A 27067-nucleotide genomic window follows, 5' to 3' on the forward strand; every position below is an offset into this window, starting at 1 on the left:
CCTTTCCCTCTTCCTCCTTCTCCCTCCCCAGCGCCGGGGAAGCCGGGCAGCTCGGCGGCGGCACGGAGCGGCGCCGGCCGCGGGGAGGGCCGGGTGGGTGGGGATCGGCATGGTAATGCCGAGGGGAAAGGCAGATAAAAGGGGGCCCCCCCGCACCCTCGGCGAGCCCCGAGCTGCCCAGATCCTCCCCCCCCGGTGGCTTTCCGAGGGGGACCGGTAGCCGCCAGGGGGATCAGGTGCCGGGGACCGCCGCGGCAGCCGGGCTGGGGACCGCGCACGGCGAGGGGGAGCCCGGCCGGACCCAGGGACCGGCACAGATCACTCGCTCCTAAATAGATAGCGTTTTTTAAACTCTTTTTTCCCCCCTTTTTCCTTTTTCTTCCGTATTTTTCGGTGGGGCAAGCCGGGCAGTTATTTCCTCGCTTCCCCCCGCTGCTCCCGGCGCTCGCTCTCTCCGCGGTCGCTCTGGGCAGCGACAATTTCATTTCACAGCAGCTGCAAAACAAAAACTTTTTTCAAAGGAAATAAACAGATCCACGCACCCACCCAGGGGTTTGTTGGTTTGGGATTTTTTTTCTTGTTTGTGTGTTTGTGGGGGGTTTTTTGCCTTTAAAATATACAAACTTAGTATTTTATTTCGCAATAAAAGTATCGGAGAGAAAAAAAAATACAAAATACAAAAACCAACCAAAACCCAAAACACCCACCAGGGTTTCTGTGCGTTCGAGCAACACTGCCCAGACAGTCATTTTATTTACTGCGAAGCTTTCATTTTTGCTATCGCGCAGTCCCCGGGTGAACTTTACTTTTAAGCCGCCCCAAAATGCGCGATCCCCGCTCAAAGACCGATAATTTTTTTTTTTGACCACTCGTTGTTAAGTCGCGCTTAGCTTAATTTTGGACGCGGCTGAAGTTTGTCCAACATCCTCGCCCCTCTTCGGGTCCTTCTTCTTTAAAAGATTGCCGCCCTTGCCCCTGGCTGCTTCCAGGTAGGAACCAAGTGCCTGGATCTCACATGCGGTGTTGTTCTGGTTTTATTATTGCAGATAAAACAAAGGTAGAGAGGAGGTTTAAATTGGCAGCATTATTCAACGAATGTGCTAAAATTACTCCACATGTGAATGGCGTAGTTTGGAAAGCCAGAAGAGGTGAAAGGAATTATCCCTGTTTTTGCTTTAGGTTCTTTAGAAAACTTTCTGGATCATCCAGCGATGCGATCGAGAAATCGCAGGATTTTCTTTCTTTTAACCAACAACCCCAGCTCTAGACCAGGGAAGTCTGTAAATAGGTTGGAAGCATGGAAAATAATTCTTCACCTTCAGATCTAAATACATAAAAACCATCTGGTTGACCACAATGAAATCATTAGGAACTGTCTACTTAAAGAGTTGTATTGAATGCTTATCCTTCCACACAGGAAATGTGTATGGTAAGTGATTGTTGCAATAAATCCAAACAACTCTGGGCATCTTCGCGTTTGATGATCTTTGTAACTCGGGTTTTAAAAAGGAAAAAAAAGTGGAGGGGTGGAAAGGCGACTCAAGGGGCTGTGCGGACAGGGCTGGCGGTGCCCCCTCCCGCTGCCCTCCCCGGAGCGAATCATTCCCGAGGCGGCAGGAGAGGAGCGGCCCCGGCTGCGTCCCGATCGTCGCTTCCCGGCGGGACCCGCGGGGCTGAGCCGAGCCGAACCGGGCCGGGCCGAACCGGGCCGGGCCGAGCCCTCAGCCCCGGCCCGCAAACACCTGTTTAATGCGCCGGCGGGCAGCGCGGAGCGGCGGGGCTTGGCGATGTCGGTAGGCTGCAGCGCGGGGCTCACCCCCGACGGATTTTATTTTATTTGGGTTTATTGAACAATCTGCTCGGGCGGGAGAGATAACCCGGGGGCGGCGGGCGGGTGCGAGCCCGCTGGGCCGCCCGCGGGGGGCGTGAGGGGCCGTGAGGGGCCGGTGCCCGGGGCCGGTGCCCGCGCTGCCCGCCGGAGCGGGGCTGCCCCGGAGCGACGCCGCCCGCGGGTTTCGTTCGGATTTCGCCACGTCGGGAGCGGGGCCGGGAATGCGGGCCGGGGACGAAGCCGCAGCGGACCCACGGGTAGGATGTGCGTTGGGATTTTTTTTCCTTCTTTCTCCGTTTTCCTCTTCCCCAAGCCCCGGCGCTTCCTCCCTCCGGCAGCCGCCGCCGCCGCGGGAGCGCCCTCCAGGCCCGGGGGCTTTTCCCCGCGGTTTTTTCTTTCTAAAAAAACCCAACAATTAAATTAAAATAAAAAGAGGTTTAATTTTTTTTTCTCTGTAATTTCTGAAGAAGTTTACAGCGAAACAGAAGCGGGCGCAGTCCAGGGCCGGGACCGGGACCGGGACCGGGACCGGGGCCGCTCCTCCCGGCCCCGCCGCCGCCTCCTCCGCTCACAGCGCTCCCGATTTTTTTCCTTTCCCCCTTAAACCGGTATCCACGGCAGCTGTCCGTGTGTGCGGCTGCAGTTGGCAAATTTCACGCGTTGGAAAAAAAAAATTAACTGTTTTTCCTTTGTATCTTAATCCAGTGATGAGAGCTCTCCTTTGTTGGCTTTCTAGCTTGCATTTGTTTTATTTATTAAAAGGAAATCCAGTTTGGTTCAAATATATAATCCATTTGAGCACTTAAATCCCCAAACAGCTGGCATTATTTTGTTTTATAATCTTTGGCTTTTCTGCGCAGAGCATATTTCTAAATTCCTACTTGACATTTATGGGGAAAAACTTTTTAATGTAAATGGATACTGGGATTTTTTTTCCTGGGTATTTCCTAATTTATATGCATCATCAATTTGCCTGGATTTCCTAATGTTTTAATCTTTTTTCCCTCCCCTATAGCTTGTTAATTAATTTTTTTTCCCCAAGAAAACTTTTCTTTTTTTTTTCCTGGAGGGAGAAAGACGTTAATTTGCCCCATTACTTTAATCTCTGGCATTTGGAAATGGTTGAGAGACCACAAAAATGCAACCTGTTGTAGAAACCAGAGTGGTGTGTTTTATTTATTTTAATCGATAGCAGAGAGGTGATTTAGTAATAGGAACTCTGAGTAACATTTAGTAAAAGATTTGCAGATCTGGTGGCTGTGTACGGGCTGTGCATGTGCTTGCATATGAGCGCGTTTCTTCGCAGGCTGATTAGCAAGTGGGTTTTACACTTACAACCAGTGCTCACTGCTGTTTTCTCCACTTGGTGGGTGTTTGTGGTGCCTGATAAATGCAGCTCTGTCATGGCTTCTCCTACTTTTATCAGACTTTCCTTTTAACTTATGCAGCACCATGCTACAACCTTTGTAAGCAGAGGATTCAAAACTAAGCCAGAGAGAACTGATTACTGCTTGTTTCTTGGTGAGAGATATTTTTTTTTTATGGTTCAGAGCTGAAGGCTCTTGATACAATTTGCCTGGGTCATGGCATGTTCAGCCTCGTTATTAGGAACATATACAATTACACAGGTAATCTGTGTACACCTCAAACAGGGTAGCTCTAAGAGCCAATAAGTATGCATGTAGGCAACCATAAAAAAAAAACCAAACTAAAAAAATCAGTTACTTTACAGTATGTCCATCTAACCTTCATAGTTGGAAGACAGTTTATATAGCTTCCTAGATTGATCTCCACCCTCCCTCCCTCTACTCCTTGTTTAGTTAATTCAACAAAGACTTTTTGCAATCTGTTTGGAGTTTGTCTGATGCCGTGGAAAAGTAGCTGCTGATTTATTTGGTTGCTTTTCGATTTCTGTCTCCAGCCCGTCTTTTCTCCTCCTTTCAGCGGGGATGTCAGCTGTTATTACTTCCTATTGATCCCTTTGCAAAGTGAGAAGTGAACTAAAATTAATGTCAATTCCACTGCTCAGATCAATAGCTGGAGTTATTTTAATCTGGATTTGCGCGAGGTGCTAAATTAAAAAAAATCAGCATAGAGGCAGAAAAGTAGCAGCTCCTCACTCCACCTGTGCCCACTGCCTTCCCAGCACCCAAATGTTCCCTCCAGCTGATTACCCTGAAATCCATATTTTTTTAATTAAGGAGGTCAGTTAGTTTTCTTATTTTTGGGTTCTGTATTTAAAGCTATGACATTTTGACATTAGGAGTGTATTAACGATAGATTTTCATAATGACTGCTCCGCCGCAGCCTAATCTGTCCTTGTTCCTGGGGGGTGGGGAGGTGCTGGGCGAGGAGGGAGCAGGAGAGAACGAAAAAGGAAGTGGGAGCTGAAAAAAAATTAAATTTGGCTGGCTGAGATATTGTAATGTGTTGATTTATTCCTGGTGTAATGAAGTTTGCAAACGAATAAACGGCCATAGTGATTCACAGTATCCTACAGGAGTGTCAAGTGTTGCGGCCAGATTACTAATTTATGAAATACATTTAACGTAATGGTGTGAAAGCACAAGTAAAAATAGAAAAGCAGGCAGAGGTGGTTGCCTTTTTTTTTTCCTCCTGGAAATCTGTGTTTTTCTGTGATTGCTCAGTTTTGCTTCCATGTGAATGATTGTTTATTTCTGAGAACAGTGGCTTATTTGCATGCATCTCTTTGAATATATAATCATGTGTGTGTGTGTGTGTGTATATATCTTTATATTTACATGGTAATATAATCCCCCCAAAACTCTGAATTTGCCAGTGGCTGCAGTTTTCTGACCTCCAGGTTTAGATCAGTCTCACGTGGAGCAGCAGAGCAAGTGTGCCCAGGACTGCAGTGCTGACCAGGCTGCCCTTGGCATCCCTCGCTCTTCCTCTCCCCCTCGCTGTCTGTGGCAAGAACTCAACGAGAAAGTTATTTAAAATTTGGAAGAGAGCAAATCCGTTAATGCGAGATACATAATCTGGTAATTTAGCAATGATGTCTGTAAGGATGAGTGCCAAATGAGGAAGCAGAGAGATGATGTCCACTCATCTTCACAATTCATAACAGTCAGTGGAGCGGCTGGTACAGGATGGGAGAGAGGAAATGCTATCACTGAACTGCATTAAAGCCCCAGACTGGATTTCATACACTTTGTTAACCTAGGCTCCCTCATTCATGGAGTACAAAAGGCACTCCATTAGGGAGACACTCTTTCACTAAGTTTTATTTGAGATGTTTGACCCTCTGGATTTAAGAGGCACAATTTGTAACAGCTTTTTATTATTATATGATTTTTCTGGCCCTTTGAGCTCCAGCGGCTAGTATATTGTTTCAAAGTTACAGTCCTTGTATTTTAAGCTGGGTTGCGGGGCCTGAATGGCAGGCGGCGGAAGCTTAAAAGAAAAGGCAAGAGATTGATTGGGGGAGAAAATAACAACACAAAAAGGCACTGCGAACTGGGGGAGATAGAGAAAGAAGGATTTTCCCTTCTTTCACTCTGGGAGGGGGTTGTGGCTGGGTGGGTGGTTGCAGCCAACCTGGGAGGCTCAGCAAGATGCGAGGCAGAAATTTTGTTAACATTTTCCTCTAAATGTTAATGGCACATCCAGGGCAGTTTACAAATCTACTTAAGAGTGAGTGCATTAGGAACTAAAATTACTGATCCATCCTCTCTTGTCCCCGACCCGAAAGGCAGACGCTCGCAGAGATCAGATGGCAGAAGCACCCATTATGATTTTAAATATTGTCAGAGACGCCAGGCGTTTTACAGGGGAAGTCTCTTCTCCTTTGCTCTCAGGGACCGCGCGTGCACGCGTGGGTGTTTGCGTGGGTGTTTGTGTGTTACACAAACCCACCGGGACAGCCACATTCCTACATTCCAGTGGTGTGCATACATATGTATGATGGTATCACGTACTGTGTGTGCAAGCACACATCTACCCATATGTACTGTGAGAGTGAGAGAAAATACCTGTCAGCTATGTACGTCTCAAGCATCATGTACTGTTCTAACATGTGTGCTGTCTGATTTGGGTAACTGGGTACAATGGATATTTTTATGTTGGTTCTACACCCCCAACCCCCAAGCAAGTAGCAGGGTGTGTGCATGTGGGGGTTTTCTTAAGTTTATTGCTGTTATGTATACGTGCCGCTTGCCATATAAAATTCCACTTATAATTTGGAGTTACCGTGTTAATTTTAGACTGAATATTTTTTATTAGTGCATTATTAAATCTGCATGTTATTATGTTTGGTTTGCCTTTCATTCATCTGCACTGGATGATACCCTTTAACCTGGAGGGCCAGGGCTGACTCCACTAGTGTGTGAAGTTGTCTATTGATTTTCTTGAATGAGAACAGTGGCGCATCTCCGGCCGGTGGCTTGTAACACATGTGGCCACTCTGCTGCTGGAGCATCCCGGAGAAATGAGCACAGAAACCTAATTGGTTGTGTTTTCTTTCCCTTTCTGTTTCCTTGCAGCGTTCAAAGGGTGATGATGCTCCAGTAATTTTCCCCGCTCCATTCCTAGGCATCGCTCTGCTTTCCTTCCGGGGAAGATCGTTCTGCTTGTGATCCTGCTGAGGAAAGAGTCTCCGATGGACTTACACCGGGCAGCATTCAAGATGGAGAACTCACCCTATCTCCCCAACCCACTGGCCTCCCCAGCACTGATGGTTCTCGCCTCCACTGCCGAAGCCAGCCGTGATGCTTCCATCCCCTGCCAGCAGCCGAGGCCTTTTGGGGTCCCTGTGTCAGCAGATAAGGACGTGCACATTCCCTTTACCAATGGCTCATATACTTTTGCCTCCATGTATCACCGCCAAGGCGGGGTGCCGGGGGCATTTGCGAACCGTGACTTTCCTCCATCCTTGCTTCACCTTCACCCCCAGTTTGCACCCCCCAACCTGGACTGCACCCCGATCAGTATGTTGAACCACAGTGGCGTCGGCGCTTTCCGCCCCTTTGCGTCCACTGAAGACCGGGAGAGCTACCAGTCGGCCTTTACGCCAGCCAAGCGCCTGAAGAACTGCCACGACACCGACTCACCCCATCTGCGCTTCTCGGACACCGATGGGAAGGAGTACGAGTTTGGCACGCAGCTCCCCTCCAGCTCCCCTGGCTCCCTCAAAGTTGACGATACAGGGAAGAAGATATTTGCTGTTTCTGGCCTCATTTCTGACCGTGAGACCTCATCCAGTCCCGAAGACCGAAGTGACAGATGTAAGTACCTCTGTTGACTTGGTGGTTCTTTAATTGTGCCTTGTTGAGATACGCAACAGGTGATTGCCCCGCAGTGCATGAGACTTGCTGGAGGCTGAGGCAAAGCAGCCTTTCCTGCCTGCTGAGCTCAGCCAGGCAGTATTGCCTTGTTCTTCGAAAAGGATATTGACAGATTTTAAGGTGAAGTGCTCTTGAAGGAAACTCACCTTCCAGCACATAGCTGGAGAGGTGATGTTGACCTTGCAGAAAGCTGTCCATGCACCAGTGTGAGGCCATAGGTGCTGGTACATGTATAAGTGTAAACAGGGATGCAGCTGGAATGTGTAGCTAGGAACTTTTCCAGATCTTGCAGCAAGCATGTTCCCCCTTCTTCTTCAGATGTTTCTTTCTGACCTTTTCTTCATGAACACCATTTTTAGAGCAAATGCATTACCAATCGTCACATTTCATGCCTCAGCTTAGGACAAAATTACCTTTTCCTCTGGTTAACTTTAGAATATTGTTGGCCACTGATCTCCTTCTTTAAGACAAATACAAATTGTTTTTACAATTCAGTAAGTTGTTGCATCACGTGCCTTCTCTGAGTGTTTCCCCCATTTTGGTGCCCATTGAAAGGTGATATGCTCTTTCGCAGGCCAGTTATTGGACTGAAGGAACCCGGTCCACTTGTTCATGACTGTAACTCCCTGTTCCCCCATCACTTTGTCCCTTGTGGAGCTGCCCATACAGAGGGGCAGAGCTTCTTCATGAAGGGCAGGCTTCCAGGTTTGCAGAGCTGGGAGGTGACCCACGATGGGGAGTGGTCTGGGGTCAACAGAGCGTGGTACCCCAAGGAAGAGCACTAACTTATGATTAGAGTTTTCCTGTAAACCCAGACATGTAATCAAGGAGTGAGTGGTTTGCTTTTCACACGGGCTCCTTTGTTCTGTTGAATTTTATTAATAGAAAACAATTTTATTATTGTTGTTGTTTGTATTATTACTTTTTTCTTTTAAACAAAAACCTGCTGCTCTGTTGCTTCCTCTCCCTTTCAGATGTGATTTTTCTTCTCCCCTTTATGATACCAAGGAGAGTAATAGAGACATTGTGGCTCTCTCTCCCCTGTCGGCGCTGCTTCCTCAGGCTGTCTCCTTGAATTAGGCACTGTGCTAACTTACCGGCGCTAAAAGACATCTGCCTAAACCCAGCGTACCTTTTCAATAAAAGTCATCATAAAATCAACCTGCCTTTTAAATCCATCGCTCTTTGGTTTTGAAATATGCTGCAAGTGTGTCTTTTATTGTCGGCGTTTGCGAGGGTAGGACAATTCCCACTGATGGCAGGAGCCGTGTATTTCTTGCAGTACCGGTGTGATCTCTTGTGTCTCTCCCCCTTCTCCTTCTGATCCACCCCCGACCGTGCTACTTTTTGTGCTGTGAGCTCCTTTCATTGTTCAGAATCTCCTCTCCCTCCTTTTGGGTCTGTAGGAAAGGTGGCTGTAGGTGGGAGCGCGTGTGGATGTGTGGAAGCTGGTAATATAATTATCCATGGGGGAGGCAGGTGAGATGGCAAGGCTTAGAGACATCTTTGTTGGTGCTCTTTCTCTTATCGATATAACCTGGCTGGGAAAATTCAGCTTGCTCAAAGAGTACTCCGAGACATAGCGGCCGAGGAGAGGGTCCGCTGGCTAAATGAATTTAGAGCACATCAGCTGCTATGGATCTTGCTGGCAAAATCCTGTCAGATACCCCATTTAAAGAAGTCAATCTGCTAAATGAATTAGACCACATGGAGCACAGCTGCGGACAGACAGACGCACCCGCATCCATCGCCGTGCCTCGCCTTTGCCAGGAGCGCGTGCCGAGCACGGGTCCGCTCCTGCTGGGAGCTGACGGGGCTTTGCACTGACGCAGGCACAGGCTGACACCGAGTGCCAGTGCTGCTGCCAGGGCCGTGGCAGAGGAAGTGGAATAAAAACTTTGCAGGCAGCTTGGGAAACTTGGGCAGAAGTGGAAGGTGTTTTGTTGTATTTTGTTACCATGTTAAATTTCTTTAAGATGCGTTTCTGCACGGTAGAGTAGAGCAAATGCAACGTCCCTGATACTTCATCTACACTAAAATTTTTCTGTAATTACCAGGATGATGTACACTAAATACGTCTGTTGGCTCTGTATCATATTCCCATCACATATAGATACCGCACGATGGAAACTTCTCTCCATTAAGACAGCGGGTTTATTTGGTTTGTGCATACACACGTATGGGTGTGTTTGCTGAAGGCTGAGAGCAAGTTGTGGAGCTTTTAGAGGATCCTAATGGTCTTTGATGCTGGCCATCAGAAAAGAGAAACTCCAGAAGTGAAGAATTTGAGGGATCGCAGTTTGCAGATAGAATGGTGATCCTCTTTTGCATTAGCATTTGCAGATACATTTTTGAATCTTCTGTAGAAATGTGTACTTTAGGGGTTTGTTCTTTCTGAGGAGTTTTGTGGATTCCTTGTGTCACTGTTACATATAACCCTCTGTAAAATCTGCCTACTTGTGCTCTTTATGGAGCAGGTAGGTGGCTGTAGCTTCAAGGTAAAAATGTAATTAGGCTTTTCTATGACTGCAAGGAAAAATTGTAAAATTTTCTTAGATCAGCAACACCTTCCCATGTCTAATGGGTGTTTTTCAGGTTTGCAGAGCTTCACTGTTTTGGTGTATTTTTCAGATTGCTGAAAGGGTTTGTGTTACATGGAAGCTGAATTACTATGATTGCCCTGTGTGGTCTTCAGTTCCACTGTATGGGAGCCTTTCTTGAATAGATCATTAAAATACTTGTTTCACCTCATAGCTTAAATGGTGATTTTCTAGAGAAATTCCCTCCCCCCCCCCCCTTTTTTTTTTAATAAAAATGCAATCACTGAGTTTTAATTTCCCTGAAAAATAGGTTTTTACTTGGAAGGCTTTGCAAGAAAACAAGGATCAAAGTGAGACAATTGCACATCAAGGAGTGTTTGGAAGGTGCTTATTTAGTCCTCTGCAGCATGGCAGGAAAGTCTCAGCCTGCTTTCACCGGTGGAAGAAATTAGCAGAATTCAGTAAAATTATTTGTGATATGTTCCAGAGTACTCCAGATTGGCACCTGGCCCCATAAGAGAATATTCATGCAGTAGACGTTGCTCAGCCCTTTGCATAAACCTTTCCTTACTTTTAGAGCAGGATGGTGCTTGGACCCATAGCCTGCATCCCACAAAGAGACAACATCTTTGGGGTGCTTTTGGGTGGGACTGCACTCTCTGTTAATCAGCAAATGGGCTGAGATGTCTGCATTTAGGTAAGTTGTCTCTTGCTGTAAAATGTGAGTATTCAGGACATCCAGAGGGATAGAGTATACAGGGAACATGTGGAAAAGTGGAGCCTTTCCAGGGATAAGCAGACATACCTTGTACTGGATGGGCCCATTCCCTTAGGTACTTACTGAGAAAAATAATGCCATTTGTTAGAGTTTAGGAGCTTCTTGTAAAGCATGTGTTAAAGGCACTGGAAGACATATTTTATGGGTTTGCTTTAATAAGCGTGCAATAATTGAGATTCCTAGAAGGACTGGAAATAAATGCCATGTTCCTTTCTGCAAAAGAGATCTATAGCCCTATTTTAAAATCAGAAGGAAAAAAAATTCCTGTTTTTTTTATTTCTAATGAAACCTGTCTCAGTGTCCTTCAGTCATAGTACCCAGTTCCTGTGGCTTTGCTTTCCCACAAAGTGGCAGGCAGAGGTTGGTGCCAAAGTGGGACCTCCTGGCAAAGGGTTGGTTCTCGTCAGAGCAGAGACCTCTGCCCTCCCTGCAGGGCTGTGCCCCAGCCTCCCTGGGACCACAGGAGATGGTTTCCCATTACTGCCTGCTGCTTGGTCTCCATCACGTGTTGTCTGTGACTAGTGCTGTGAAGGTGATCTTCTACATCCTGGCCACTGATTCAGTTTCCATTCTCTGGCCAGAGCCTGGCTCTCCAAGTCTCAGTTTCCCTGCTCCTGCTGGTGGCCCTTGCCCAGCTCCTGCTGTGCCCAGGAGATGAACATTTGAGCTGGGAGCAGGCTGGGTCCTTGCTCATCCCTTGGGTCTGCTGAGGGTAGTAGAAGTGATTATATTAACATTATTTTGATTATTATTATTTTTTATAATCATATTTCACCTTGGACACAGTTTGTGCTGCAACTGATTTCATGTCTGCAGGAGAAGTTGTGTGATGTATTCGTGAGCTCTTTGTTACACTTTGGGGTTTTAAAGAACATCTCTAGCATGGAGTCAGTCTTCCTTTTGAAACAACTGGTTTGTTATTGATCAAATGTAAATTGCACTTCAGGTGATGGACATCATGGCCATGATGACCACAGCATGAATTCCTGAATAATGTGGTGCTTTGGAAATCAGATCAGGGGCTGTCTGTGCAGTCACCCACCCGCTCAGACCCGTGCTGGGGTTTGTGTTATGACCTATGTAGAGAGCTGTGTGTGTCTATGTACATGTGCTGGAGGGAAGAAGGTTTTGGTTTTTTGTGGAGGAACAATGGATTGGAGGGGGAATGCACATGTCCACACATCCATTGCTCACAACTCTTCCCTCTGGGATGCACCACTCTCAAGGCTGGTAAAATTTGGGGTCTAATGTGAAGTGATGCTTTGTGGCTAAATCATACTCAGCCATGATCATGGGAAATTGCAAGTTCAACTCTGCTTGTGAAATAATGAACTAAATTGAGTGGAATGTTTCTTTCTGTTGTGCAGTGCCCTGCGTGATGTAGGAGTGAAGAAGCAACAGTGGAATTTTGGAAGGGCTGGGCAGGCAGATGGGCAGTAGCAGGGATGACGGCCATGCATCCATCCCTGTTGCTTCACCAAATACACACCATCCTCGTGGAGGAAAGTGTGCTGCATGGAGGTCTTGGAGCACGCAGCAATCGCCTCCTTTTCCTGCTTTTCTGGCAACAACCTTCCCTCTCCTTCTGCAAACTGTTGCCGAGACTCCTTTCCGTGCTGTTCGGCTTAATTGTCTTGTCGGGATAAAGAAATGTTTGAACAGTTAAAAGTGGGGAAGGGCTGGATGGGAGCAGCCCCTGCCGGCTGCGGGGCCATCTGGCCTCCCTTGGATCTGCCGGTCTCCAGTTTATATTTCTCTTTCTGTTATTTGGGGCTATCTGGCGCACTCGGAATGCCTAATCACCATGGTGAGAGGAGGGATAGGGCTGCCTCCCCTTCCCATCAATTGTCATGCAGACCCCGGCTGGGCGCTGCTCCTCGCAGCCCTCATTTGCTGTCCTCGCCCGCTCTCGGCAGAAGGATGGCTTTTAATTGATCGTTTGAGGGGGAGGGCTGGGGCTGTTTTCTCCTCCAAAATGTTTCCCCGTGCAGCCGGTGCCATCCGGCCGGCCTTCATGTCATCTCTGCCATGCCAGAGATGCCTCGTGCCCCCTCTCTTCCTTTTTGGACTCCCCAGGAGCTGGTGTAGCCACTGTCTTCGGAGTGCTGAGCAACACAGAAATGTTATATTTATCCATCTCCTGCTGGAGAGATGGGCAACGGACACAGCAAACATTTATCGCTCCCCTTTTGCCCTGTGTGCCTGGATGCTGGCAGGAGGGTACTTACTGTACAATTGCAGGGAAACCCCCCCACCTTTCTCAGCATTTCCCATCAAAACCACGGCCCCCAAACCACTGTCCAAACCTCGCTTTTCGAGAAGGAATGAATCACATTAAATCCTCAGCCCCATCCATCAGGCTGGGCCGCTGTCAGAGGACTGCGGCAGGAGGAGCGCAGGCAGACTCGGCGGCTGCCGTGCTGGGCTGGCATCGGGAATCCTGACCCCGGGCATGCCTTGGAGTCGCAGTTTCCCGATCCCCAGTGCGGAGCAGCGATACCTCCCTCACCGCGGAGCGTGCCGCCTTGATATCCTCTGACAGAAGACGCTAGGCAAGGGCAAAGTATTAGTATTATTAATATAGTACAGTTAGTAGAATATTATGAACTATTATAAATCATTACTGCTAAACTACAGTTATTAAAGGAAATGACCAAAGTGCACTTTGCGAGCCAGGATCTTTGACAGTTAAAACATTGTTTTATTATTTTACTTGCTAACTTGCAAAATTCGAGAGTTAGCAACAGTTTCCTGGTTGATTGGTGGTGATTGCACAAGGAATGGGGAGAAGCAGGGGGGAAGGCGAACATTTCAGGAGGGAGAGAATAAGCATTAGTGCCTCTGTGATTTATTTTCCTTTCCTTGATATTTTGAAGGTCTTGAAAGAAAGAGGCATACTCAGGCACGGGCCTAATCCTGCTCTGTAGGACTGAAAGTGTTCAAGGCGACAAGGTCTAAATGTTTCTGGAATTCCCCAATGAAAAAAATAGAAGTGAAGGTGTTAGTGAATTGCTGCTGGTTGTTATTTGTTTGATATCATTTAGACAAGTCCCATTAAATGCTAGCAGCAGATTCATTTTTTTCTCTTTGTTTGCCTTCCAAGGAGTAGAAAACAGACATAATTATATTTTACGTGAGACTGTAAGATTTCCTCTCATCTCTTTTTTCTGGCTAATATCTGCAGCTATCAAATAAATTCTTTTTGTGCATACATGGTGCTAGACTGAGGTAAATAACTGTCATCTAAAATCTGTCTAACCTTAATCTGCATCAAGAGCACTATAGAGAACTGTACCCATTTGTATAATATTAAGCTTTATTTTTATTATGGATTTCTAATGCAAATTCGTAGTGGGAATGAAGTTGTTTTCTTTTAATACTGTATTCCAAGAAAAGCTGCCATTGATAGCAAATTGTGATGATTTTTATCCTCTGGTTCATGTCATTGGTGGTCTTCTATCATGTCAATGTGCCTGATAGCCTGTGAATGTTTCACCTCTCTTCTTCGGGGTGGAATAGCAGATTTGGGGACTTTTGAGGACATTTTTCAGCTATGCAGAGCAATTGAAATTCTTCAGAAATAATGGATTTCTATTTGGGAAATTTAATATAGGATTAAATTTCAGCATCCTCTGGAAAAGGGCATGTGCATCTTTGTAAATTTACACATGTAAGCTGTATATGTCTCTTTCTCCCCTTCCATGCAACATCACTGTTTGCCTGCTTGACTTTGCTGGTCTGAGTATAGAAACTCACAGGTGACAGAATTTGGGACAAATTCATCACCACAAATTCAGGTTTTTTTACAACTGAATTATTTTCCTGCTGTTGTGTCAGGTATTGGGTATTTGCTGGCCAGATTGACCCAGGCCTCAAGTCAAGGAAAGCTCTGGCTGAAAAAGTACTGCTGGGTTTGGTGCTATCTGTATCTGTCCATTTCATCTTTGTTCTGTCCTTTAAAAACATGAGGGTGGTCGTGATAATCTGAGAGTTCTTCTTAGCCATCACTTTCTTCTCTCATTTGGTGTCTTGAATTGCAGCAGTGGCCTGAGCAACAGAAGCGGGGGGAAAACAATGCTGAGGAGGAGCAAAGCAAGGAGAGATTTATTGTCCTAAACACAGATAACATGGGAGGGAGTCTTGCTGAGAGCAAAACTGCTTGTGGAGTTCAGGTGTGGGACACTTGCATCGTAATTTTCCTCACTCGGGACACAGTTTCTAATTAGTATTGCTTTAGAACATCCATTTCTTGCTAACTTCAGACTTCAGCTTTCTCACTGAACTGCAGAGCAAGAATGTATTTTGTGCTTTTTCTTGTGAATCCTGGGCTGCTCTGAAGTAGGAAAAGGAAGGCACCAAGTGTCTCCGGATACCCCTACAAGCAAGAGCTGGAAACTGTGTCCTTGGTATCCTCCAGCAGCACTGAATCTTAACTATATCTTGCCAGAGTAACCACATGAAGTTTTCAATTTAGAAGGCCCCAAGAGCTTCTGCACATGAGCTTTCCTCAGGTGCAGTCCTTAGCTTACCTGGGCTTTCTTAGTGTGCAGTGCCACAGCCCTGGGCAGGGGGAGGCTGGCAGGACACATCCAGCTGGGCTGCCTGGCAGGGCTGGCTCCCCAAGCATGGGCTTGTTCTTTGGGAGGCAGGTGGATGCTTCCTGGCACTTATATGGAAACTAAATCAGAAAACACTTGGAAGAGCAGCTGGGGTGAAGGCTCCCTGTGACAGCCTCCCCAAAAGCAATTGGTTTTGTAAACAGAGCAACAAGTGAAAGGGCACTGCCCTGAAGGACCCATTTCTTCCTACTGGGATTTTTGGGACTTTGATTTAAATTAAGGTATTTTTCATTTAAAAGGGCTCAACCTTTTCATCTGATTTTTATATTGTTTTTCTGCGCTTTAGGAAACAACTTGCAAAGCCATTTAGAATGTGAAATGGTCTGTCCTGTAGCATCCCTTGCTATCAGGAGGCATAGGATAATCATCCCTCATTGCAGAGAGCCTGCTTTGGCAGTTGTGCAGGGATGAGAAGAGATCAGGAATGGAAAGAGACCCAGTACAGATCACAGCTCTGCCTTGTTCTCCAACCTGGCTTTCAATATTGAAGATTTCTTTAGGAGTCAGTCCTGTTCGGGGGGATGCTCCACAAAATTCCTTACTGGAGGCACCAGGTGAGCTCCCATGGGATTCATGAGGTGATGTGAGAGTGTTTGTGAGTGAGACAGCAGGAGGGTGAGTGACACCCTGGGTGCTGCACCTCTGGCTGGGTGAGTGAAAGCCTTATCAGGGGGCCTGGCCGTGCCACAGCAGAGCTGCCCCGCTCCCAGCCCAACCTTTGGCCTGTGCAGGCTGGAGGAAGCCTTGTCTCCTGTCAGTGTTTGCAGCGTGGGCAATCTCACAAGGGCCATCTCCCCACGGCTGTGGATGGGTGGAAAGCCTGGGAGCTGGATATCAGTGCAGGTCACAGGGATCCAAACTCCACAGCACCATCGAGGGGGCTGCAGAAGCTCATTTCCTTCCCTTGTTTATTCTTCTGATTGCAAAACAGCCTCACTTCATATTTCCAGCACTATAGGTGGGAGATAAGCCTCTAGCAAAGTCCTCAGCCAGGGTGACAGCTTTTACCTCCTGAGCCCTTGTCTTCAGCTTCCCTGAGGAGGCAGCTTGACCACTGTTTTTTTTTTTTGGGTTTTTTTTTTTTTTTTGGGTTTTTTTTTTTTTTTTTTTTTTTTTCCCACTGGGGAGATGAAGGAGCAATCAGTGACCTGGATAACCCTGTGCTGAAAAGGAGCAGAGGAACTTAATGGTTACAATCAAAAAGTTGCCAGCCTGAGTGGATTCATACATCAGGAGGTGCCCCTTAGAGGAGAGAAAGGGAGAATGGGCAGTCAAATTCTTACAGCCCTGCTTCTTTGCCCTCAGATTTGCGCTTTGCTCAGCATGCAGCCTGTACAGGACAGCTGGCATTGCTCCTGCCAGCTCTGCTCCTCGGGACTGGCTGCTGCCGTCTGTGCTGCTCCTTCCTTTCTGCATATTTAGGTTTGTTCACAAAAGTGTTGCTCTCAAAGAGCTGTTTTGATTTTGGAAGGGGGGAGGTGATGGGCAGCCTGCCTTCACTGCAGATTTGGGACTAATGTGTTCAGGGAAGCTCTGTTGAAGGCGCTGGGACATTCAGTAGTGCGGGGAGCAGGGCATCTGCAGACCAGAAATTTAATGTCAGCAAGAGGTGTTAGAGAGAGTGTGAAGTAAAAAAATGCTACAAGTTATTTCTGTCTTAATTTGGCCAATGTGTTGTGTCCAGTCCCACATTTGGTCCAGGACTGAAATAAGTATGATGATATTTGGATCAGGACTAGGATATACTGGAAAAAGTAAGCTATGAAAGTCTGCAGATCTCTGTCTCCGTTAGCCAGAAGTAATGTTCCCACCATCTCGTTATTTTCCCCTCTTAAAATGAAAACAATGAGTTAACTGTGGAAACAGGGGAGGATTGTATTAGAGCAAGACAGAGCTGGGCAGAGAGAACTTGCATTGGCTTCACTGGTGTGTAACAGAGATGTTGTGGGTGTAGGAGCCTGGGGAAGCTGTGTATGGTGTTACCCGGATCAGCCCCCAGGTTTGTGGCACATCTCAAGGAAGAAAGAAACTCAAGCTAAAAAAAAACAAAAGCTTCCCCTTTGGTCATCTCTTTGGGAACACTGTGGGGACACAATGTGTGTCTCCCACCTGGGCGCCCACCCCGGGGCGTGGGCACGTGCTGGTGGAGGCTGGGGAAGGTTATGGTGTCAACGAGAAACATCTGTGTGTGTGTTCTCCCAGATGTTGCCAGTTGTGTCTGGCTTGTTAGCTGCACCTGGGCAGAGAAGAAAAGGAAACCCCCGGGTGGTGTGATGGATTTTGCAGAGCCTGGGAGGAGAAGGCAGTTAGACACCACTTGCTGATAGTCCCTCTGCTATGTACTCAGGTGGCTCACTGACACTTGGGTGATCCAGGACCCACATTTTTCTGCACCTAAGGAAATGTGTCATCAACTCGTCACATACCTATTCTCTTACTTGTGTTGCTCGTTTCTAGCCTGACTGGTGGGGGGTGTTGAAGATGAAGGACACAGTTATTGGCAGAGCTGTGCGTGCCTAATCCTCGCAGCCATGCGGAGCAGGAAGAGGGAAGGGCTGCCTGGGCAAAGCCCTGAGCACAGGTTGTGCTTGTGCTCTGGACTCTATTGACCTTGGACAAGCAGAGTAATTTCTCAGTGTCTGTCTCTAAAGCAGGGATTATGATATTCTCCAGCTGAGGGTGGTTGTGGTCATGTTTTGTAGTGCCCAGATCCTCGAGCAGTGGTCATAACCGTGGTGCCTGGATTGAAAAGGCTGCGTAGGGGGAGGGATGGAGGCTTGTTTAATAAACATGACAAATGGGATTTTTTTTCCGAGGAAACAGTTGCCAAATATTTTTTTTTAATGCAACTTGGATGAACAGCTGAAATCAGTGTCTAGGAATAGTAGAGAAAGAATTTGGGGTAAAAATTTGGAGTAAGGTAGATAAAAGTGAGAGATAAAAGAAATAATGCAGGGAAGGATGAGTAATCAACATTCTTGGAGTGAAGCGCAAGCTCTGGCTTCCTTCCTGAGCAGTAAAATAAAATTTAAAAAAAAGTCTTTAGAACAACAAAACTCTGGACGCGCTGGTTTCCTTCCTGACAGGCCCAGCCTGGTGGTGTTTCGATGAGTCCTCATTGGCAACCAGGGCTGATCTAAAGGCCAAAGGCAGAAAGATGGGGGGGAAGGGAGAGGGATTTAACTCCTTGAGCTCTGCTGGAAAAACAGAGATCTCCTGCTTTGTGTGGGTTCCCTTTGCTGTTGCTGGAGTACAAATAGTGTTCACTGTGGCTCAGAGGTCTGAGAGGTGATGGGGTGACAGGGTGGTGGGTATATCTACCCAGGGGCTTGGTCACAGTCAGATTTTACAAAACAAAAGTCAGTATTTTTAATCCTTGTGGACAAAATTCCTAGGTCTGTGAGTGGTACAGTATGACACAACAGCACCAGCGAGCAGCAGGGGAGTGGACCGGTCACTCTGCTGTTGCCATCTCGAGGATGCTCAGTTTAATTGTGGCACCCAGTTTATAGCAAAGTGCTGCTCCAGTCCCTTTTGTCAGCACATTTCCTGGCTGGGAAGGAGCTGCTGGGTGCAGGATAGCCTGTCATGCCCCAGAGGCTCTGGGCAGCTTGCGGGGAGCTGGGAGTACGGGAGGGGAGGCTGTGTGTGCTCTAGACAGTTTGAATGGCTCAGGCAGAGCTTGTTTTGCAGCTAACGCTCTGAGCCTCGCCGCTCTCTGCAGGGTTCCCCTCTCTGAAAGGTCGAAGCTACTTCTTAATTCTCAGCAGCTGACAAAATATTTATTTTCAGGTACTTAAAATATTATAATTTGAAGTGGAGTCCAGCCCCTGGCTGGAGTTGAGCTTTTGTACTAACAGCTTCAGTGAAATGCCTTTTTCCTCCTACAACTTGCCAACAAATGCTTGGAAAATAATTGTGGGACAGTCATCCTTTTAGTGAGCAGATCAAGAAGATTTGAGACTTGCCAGAGACTTTCAAAGGACAGGCCAAAGGTTCAAGTTGTTGCCAGTTCTATTTGTCTTAGCCTTTATACTTACTTGTGTGTCATTAATTTCATCAAATGTCTGTGGGTAAAAGGCACCCAGCAGGCTGCTGCTTTCGCTGAGCTCTCTGGGTGTACTTGGACACCTCTTGGGAAATAAGCCCACCTTTTTGTCTAGGGAGAGAGATTAATCCCAGCACAGCTGTAGCAGAAAGAGGCTTACCCACTAACCTGACACAGAGATGGCTGAGCTGGGGGGGCAGGACACTGCTGTCTTCTCTGCAGCCTTTTTTAACTGGTTGTGGCAGAGACAAGTGAATAGGGATGTGCATATGAATGTGCTACTGTACCTACAGCTCTTATAGAAACCTACAGAAATAAAATGCCACTCTTGAATTTTCTGGAAGTTACAGAAATGAGGGCTCAGCAAGAAGGAAAAGCGAGCAGAGGCCAGGCAGACGGGACCTCAGTGTCCTGGGTCTCGTTCCTGGCCCTGCTGTTGGGTCCTTGGGATGATTATCTATGTTTTGGGTTGCTGGCAGGCTGTTCTGCTGATTTTGGTAGGCAGGGCATCACTGTTGAGCTCTTTACAAGGGCTGTTGTTGCTAGATTAACAACTCTGTTGGCACTGTCCTCTCCTGGGGGCCATGCAGCAAAAAGAAGCAGGGACAAGGCTGTTTCCCCAGCAGGGTCCCTGCAGGCAGAGCTTCCCTGCCCTTCTCTTGTGCTCTTGTGCTGCAAACCTTTTTCCTTGGTGCTCCCATCGCTGCCTGCATCCTGACAGCTGCTTTCCTACCCTTTCTGCCCCAGTGCAGACGGCCAAGCACATTAATTTTTCGGCAGAAGTGTTGTAATAATTAGGCAGCTCGTCGGAGGGTTTAGCAGTACTTAACCAGATGTGAGAAGACTCTTCCCATGGTCCCTGCTCTCTCACTGGGCTCCAGCCAGCTGCCTTTTCCCGCCTGCTCAGGTTGCCTAGAAAGGGCTGCCCTGGCTCCTCTTGCCTCTCTTCTTATGTTAAACACTCATTTGTAAAGGAGAAAGAGGGAGGGTGGAAATCCTTGGGCTGTTTGGGAGAAGAGCAGCAAAGAATTAAAAGCAGACACCTGCAGCGCTTGGATTTGAGACCTGCACCATTAACTCTTCCCAGGACAACATCCCCCAGGCTTGTGGCCCTTCCTTTGGTGCAGCCAGGGACACATGGTGGGATGCAAGGGCTGGAATGGGTGGTGCTGCTATCTGGGGCTCCAGACAGCTCCTTGTCATATATAATCTCCATCAAGTTTTATGTATATATAAATATAATATCTCTTTATGCATGCGAAAATAATCCCCATATCCCCTGCCTCAGTTTCCCTCCCTGCCCTGTAGGGATGATGCTATTTCTCTGCACTCTGTGCTCTATAACCATTTATACACAAGGCAGTAGTATTATTACTAACAGGGCTTTAAAACTAGGTTGTAGTAAACTGTATTGTCTGCCTAATCCATATTAATGGCAAAAACTGCTGCAGACAGGATATTGGCCTGGATGGCCCTTGGATTAAGTCATTCTGATAATTGTTACATTTCTATGGTAAAGTTTTATAAATACACACTGACACCATATATTAGGTTTAAGAAAATCCATATACAACCTATAGATTTCTGGTTATAAAGAGAAAAAAAATGTATTAAATCAGCAAGACCAAGGGAGCAGACAAGATATAAAAATGATACTGTATTATGCTGGAACTTATTGAAAATCCCAGTGCATCTTTTTTATGTAAATGGTAAATTCTTTTCTATGTTCTGAATATGTTTCTTAATGTGTGTCACGTACCAGAATAGTAGCATGAACAGAGTTGCAAATACGGTGTGTGTTTTATTGTGAGTATTATACTGCATAGCAGAGTGAGGGTGTTGAATGCTGCAGTCAGTTATATACAGCTGTAAATGGGAGCTACCTGCTGTTCTCTATACAGCCAGCTGCATATTTATTAGTAAATACCAGTCTAGGTAAAAGAAAAATAAAACAGGAAGTTGTATTAAAGACTTCAAGGCTTAAAACTAGTTTGTGCAAAGCTCCTGGGATCCCACTGCGGGGAATGGTCCAGCATTTTCCAGCATTAAGTCTTTTCCATCCGATTTTTCTAGCTCTGTGAATTTGAAAGCCTCTTCTGAACCCCCCTTGTTCATCAGTTTGTGGAATAATTCATCAGTGTTTCAAAGGAGGGTAAAGATTGGGTTTGGGGCTGGAGAAATTATGGGTTGGCTCCTTCCCTGGTGTGCTCCAGCTGAACATAGCAGGATCATGGAGTCACAGAATCACTTAGGTTGGAAAAGACCTGTAAGATCCTCGAGTCCAACAATTTACTCAGCAGTGCCACATCTGCCACTAAAGTATGTCCCCAAGCGCCACATCTCAATGTGCTTTAAATACATGCAGGGGTCAGAGCTGCTCCGGTGGGTGAAGTTCTGAGGACTGGTGGCTCTGGGCACATGCAGGGCACATGTCACACACGTGTGTTTGTCACACACATAGCACGGGTGGCCAATGCCCACAGCAGGAAGGCAATATTGCGAGGGGAAAGCAAACCACAGATTTTCTGGGGTGTCTCTGGGCTTTCTGACTGACGGGCACATCTCCAGAGAAAGGTATCAGGTCCGAGCATGGGATCCCAAACGAGCAATGGCTCTGAAATACCCGAGTGTTTGACCTAGAGGGAGCTCTCTTACATGAAGAATGAGACTTGGCTCTGCCTGCCTGAACAGCTTTTAGCATCTGTATTTTCAGCGAGCTTCTGCTTCCTCTATTCTGAGCTCACACTGCCAGGTACTGTATTTCCCTGAGTGATGTAAAGAGGCTCAAAGAAGTCCTGTGAGTAACTCCTGTGGTCCCAGCTCTGCAGGGGCCAGAGCCAGAGCCTCACTCGTTCTTCAGTTTGCTTCTTGTGGAAGTTGATGGAGATTTCTTCTGGTAATAGAAGTTGCTTCTAACTTTCCTTCTCACAGTAGCACTATCACACCTCACAGATCAGTCATGGCTCTTGAGGTGCCAGGCACCCACTCCCTGCTCTGGTGGGAGGAGGAAGAGGAAGGGCTCCTTATTGAGGAAGAGTCTTTTGTTGGCAGCCTGAATCCAGCAACTGGAGATACTTATGTCACGGCCCAGCATGGCTCAGTTTTTCCCTTTGGGTCACCTTTTAAATGCTTCATATCCCCTCACCCTCCTCAGGGTAGGTTAATCTGCCTGAATACAAATCCATGATGTTTTGGATTTAGATGATCTGGTACTTCCTTCCCTGGAAGCTGGGACATGCTGGAGGTGACACAGATGGATGATGCTATGCTGCTTCCCTGTGGAAAGGGCTAGCAGCGGGCCTGTTGGCTAAAGGAGTGAGAAGTACGAGGAAGAAGCTGAACCAAGGAGATCGAGAGAGGAAAGATGGGAGCCTTCTGCGACTGGAGGGGAAACAACTGGAAAGTGTATCAGCCATTTTCACTAATAAAGTGTTGCCAACTGTTGCCAACGGTTGCGAACGGTGCTAACGGTTGACAACTGAGACTGACTGAGAGTGCTTGTGGTCTCTGCTTTAATGTCGCGACCGCCTCGACTGCGACATTTTGGTGACTGCCGATGTGATAAGAAAATAGTCGGTGGGGGCCCATACAGGGTCCTAGCAACAGGCCCGCTGCTAGCCCTTTCCACACCTCCCCAGTGCACAGGCAGATCTGGCTCTGGCCAATTGCAAGTCCTTGAAATCCCACCAGTCCTGCTCCCAGTGGGTGTGGGAGCTCCAACTCCAAGACAGCCTGGGTCTGGACACTGCAGGACATCAGTGAGGAGCATGACTGAGCTGACAGAGAACCCTCAGCCTGCTGTACCCACTGCAGCAGGACAGAGGGGACATGGCTCTCCAGAGGCAGCAGGTGTAGCTCTGCACCCCTAACCCACCCACTGACTTAACAGAGTGAAAGAGAAACTTGCTGAAGTGCTGGTCTTAGAGAGCCTACAGTGCCTGACAACTCTTGAAAAAAGAGAACTGAATTAAAGCAGGATGGTTCCATTCTTTCTTGGGTCCAGAAAGCTGATGTGTGGGAATGGGGGGCCCAAAAGAGCAGCTTCATGGTACAGAGGTCAAGCTGGAGGGATTGGAAGGGGTGATGCTGCCCTGTTCCTCCATCCCATTCCTAAGCAGTGCAGGTCCCAATGAGGCTGGGTCCAACCATTCCAATGCCTGGCTTGTGATCCTTCTGCAGTCCCACTGTCTGGTGGCTGGGCTGCTTTAAAAGAGGGTTTAAAGAGCAAAGAAGTGAATCTGGGAGGGAAATTAAGGACAGATGGGGTGAGATAGCACCATTTTTCTGTGGGTGCTTTTCTATTTTTTCTTTTCTCTCTTTTTTTTTTTTTTTTTTTTTTTTTGTTCTGTTGAACAAAGGAGTTTGGGGAAGGAAAGGGTGTGTGTGAGGGTAGGGAGCTGAATGGGGAAGGTGGCTGAAGAGAAGAAATTGAAGACTAAGCCACCGTTTACATCTAAATTTTAAGGAAAGGTTTTGCAGTAATATTTTGTGGGCTTTCAGTTTGTAGTCTGGTCTGTGCTTTTTCTAGAGCAGGGAAGAAGGGTGAGCAGCAGAGGCAGGAGAAGTTACTTTGGTTCACACTCCCAATTTGACTTGAAAAATGCCAGAAGAAAGTGAGTATGATTAGAATAAGCACTTTTCTTGGGGGTGACTTCTTGTCTCTGTGTCTCAGATGATGGCCATTCCTTCCCCATCTTGCTGTCCTTGCTTTGCTAGCCAGCAAACCATACCTGAGCCTCCATGTGCCCTTCTCTGGGTTGGCACAAGGAGGGTATGGGAAGCTGTTACCTGCAAGGCTGTCTCACTTGGACCTCTAACAAGATTAGAGGATGCTGCAGAGGAGTAAGCCAGGTGAGTCAGCACAGCCAACTTTGGGATCTCAGCAAATGTATTTGCACTGCCAGTAGTGCCCAGGCCCCATCCCATTTCTGCCTTCAACAGGAGGAAGCCACTCTGTTGAGTACAGCTCCCATGGAATTCAGCTTTCTAACACCAGCCCTCAGAAACCCTGAAGTAGCAGCTATCAGATATAAACTCTTGCAAGAACCTTGGTGAAATGCCTGATGTACCAACTATGGATGTCCCCAAGCATCAGAAATGCTTCATCTTTTCCTTTCTCCCTTGTGGTCAAAGGTTCATGGCCCAGATGGGTTGTTTGAGGGCCTGGCTAGAGCAGTCTTTTTATTCTACATCTAAATTTATTGAAAGTGAGTTCACTGTAGGTCTCTGCACTTTGCTTAGTCAGTTTTATGTTTGTGAGCACCAGGGCAAGTGGGTGGGTCTTCTGGGAGTAGAGCAGGTCCTGTGTCCTGTGCTGGGTGATGCTTTAGGGATGCTGATTTCTCATCAGTAGCTCCCACCAGGTGCCAGCTGTTTGGAATTGAAAGCTTTATCTCCTGAGAAATTTGCGAGAATCCCAAAGGGTTGAAAACACCTGGTCAGAAACAATCTTGGAAATTAGATGCCTCAAAGTAAGTACTGAGAATCATCCACATACCTGTTATATGTGTCCCTAATAAAAATATACCTCCAAATGTGAGGGCTGATAGGGAGGGGATGCTGAGAGTGTCCTGAACATGCAGAGAAAGGGGAGCAGAAAACCAGATGTTTTCTCCCTCTGGGTCCAGTCTGACTTAGAGCAGGCAGTGGGGTTATGCTCTGCTGCACAGTGGGGAAGCAAGGATGCTGCTAGCTGCTGCCCACTCCCTGATGGCCCCTTTGGGCCCTTTTGTGATGCCCAGTATGCAAGAGGATCAGAGCATCCTCAGCTAATGATTTGAAAAGGCCTTTATATAATGTGTTTTCAGCTCTTACCTTAAGACTTTACACTTAAGAGGTCCTTGCTTGGTAAGTCAGGAGCGATGCAACTTTGACTGGCATATTTCAGGCTTGATTTAAACAAGGACAGCACTTTAAAAATAAATCCTGTTCTCCTGATGTCCTAAGATATATCCAGATAGGGTGTGCTCACTTCTGGCTTAATGCTCCAGCTTAAAGGATAATTTTGGCCAAAGCTACCCTTCTGGAGCAGCCTGTAATTAGCAATTAAAACATAAAAAATATTTCCATCAAGTGGCTCCTAAATAAATGCTTGTCACTGCTGATCAGAGTTGGTTTATTTCCATGTGTGTTTTTCTTCCTTCTTTTTTTTCTGTATAACTTACAGCCCTGTAAATGCTCAGCAGCTGTTAATATGATTCTGTCGATAAGTTTACCATGGTGATTTGGCTATATTTGGTGAGCGTGTGAAGAAATCACTCACCGGTTAGAAGAAGGAAAGACAAGCTGTCGATATCAAGGGAGAAATGCTAATAACCCCGGTGACAAATCATTCCTGGGAATCTCAAAGGGTTAAGAAAAAAGCAGCAGCACTTCCCGGAGAGAGGGGCCTTGGCGAGTGAAGGTGACTCATCCGGAGCTGCAGACACCAGCTGTCATCTCCAGCTCCTCCTGTGCTTAATCACTTCACTTTTCTAAAGAAATATTTTGTTCTAATTCAAACAGACCTGGGCTTGTTTGTCTTTTATGAATTATTTACTGGTGAGGAGAACCTCTTGAGGTATCCATCTTCACTCAGAAATAAGTGGACTCTGAGAGCCTGCTGAAGCACTTTAAAGCACACAGTCCCCTTCTTGATGAGCCTTTCTTTTTTTTTTTTTTTTTTTTTTTAACAACCACTTAAAATCAAGAATAAACCCTAGAAAGTCAGCTCTGTGCTTCAGACTGTACTGGAGAAAATGCATGTGGACTTTGGCCTCATCTGGTTGCTCTTTGAAAAGCATCCCTGCCCTTAGGTGTGGGGTGGTGATGCTCCAAGCGACCCCTGGGACTGCCACCAGTTTCCCAGGGTGGGGATCTGCCCCCATACCTGACTTGCTTCTAGAGGCATTCCCATAGGAATTATGAACTCACTGTGCATGGAGCAGGTGCATGAAGGAGCCTGTGTGTGCCCCTGATCCTCGTCTGGGCACTGACACTCTTCAGCTTCAGGAGATGTTTCTGTTACTTAATAAACCCACAGCCAAATTCCACCTGGCTGTTCCTGACTTCAGCTCTTTGCACATTTATAGCTCTTCCAGTGGAAAGAGAAGCTTGTATGATATTTTGCAGTCCCAAAAGGTCTGATCCAGCAGCCATGGAAGTAAATAAATGTAAAAATTTGCACTGACTAGACTGGGCATCAGATTAGTCCCTAAATGTTAGTTGATCTGCTTTGGGGTTATGACAGACAAATATTTCCCCAAGGTTACTGCTACAGGAATAATCGATCTACCTGTCTTGGATGTGTCTGGGCTGCCTATCATCACTGTAGTCTCTAAGTGAGTGTTACCTCCCAGCAAGTCTGTGCCTGACCAAATAAGTCGCCTTTTCTTTGTGTGGTTTGAGACCAGAGAGTGCAGTTTTCAGTATTTAAGATCATTGCTTTTTGGCACTTACCTGCTCCACAGGATATTGGTACTTGACTGCAATGTCCTCATTACCTCTGTCTTGCATTTGTTTTAAAATTCTGGTTTTAAATTCATTTTTTTCCTAAATAAATAACATGATCTGTAAATAAATTACTTGATCCTGAAAACAATTTAGACAGACAGAACGTCTTGAGTGTGATTTAGCTTGAGTGGTGTAAGTCGCATGCTTATACAAGCTTCAAAATGACAGGAAAGATAATCCCATCAGGCAGTCTGTAAAACAGAACAAGCCTGGAGAGGATTTTTCTTGTATACAGTTACACTTAGAGACACAGGATGAGAAGGGATTCAGGACCTGGGGAGGCTGAAAGAGGCAGCTGGTTGTGTCCTTGGCACTTATTTGCACTAAGGTTCCCCATGCAAGCCTCCATCGTTGTGGAGGCTGGAAGGGAGATGAGCACATGGAAAGTAGCTCCTACCTGCATGGGTTTGGTTTTGCCCTGATGCCAGCTGCAGGGCTGATGTACTGCAGGCCT

General features: G+C 46.8%; 1 protein-coding gene across 1 annotated transcript in view; it reads left to right on the top strand.

Annotated features, from left to right (window-relative positions):
- The first annotated feature begins 1590 nt into the window (after positions 1-1590).
- The window catches only part of RNF220 (ring finger protein 220), a 214594-nt gene continuing 189117 nt past the window's right edge, over positions 1591-27067 (top strand). The window contains exons 1-2 of the mRNA XM_059478087.1: positions 1591-1793; positions 6386-7077. Of these exons, the coding sequence (XP_059334070.1) occupies positions 1750-1793; positions 6386-7077 (736 nt within the window). The 5' untranslated portion in view covers positions 1591-1749. The remainder of the gene's footprint in view (positions 1794-6385; positions 7078-27067) is intronic.

The sequence above is a fragment of the Ammospiza nelsoni genome, chromosome 9, assembly GCF_027579445.1.
Source record: "Ammospiza nelsoni isolate bAmmNel1 chromosome 9, bAmmNel1.pri, whole genome shotgun sequence".
NCBI lineage: Eukaryota > Metazoa > Chordata > Aves > Passeriformes > Passerellidae > Ammospiza > Ammospiza nelsoni.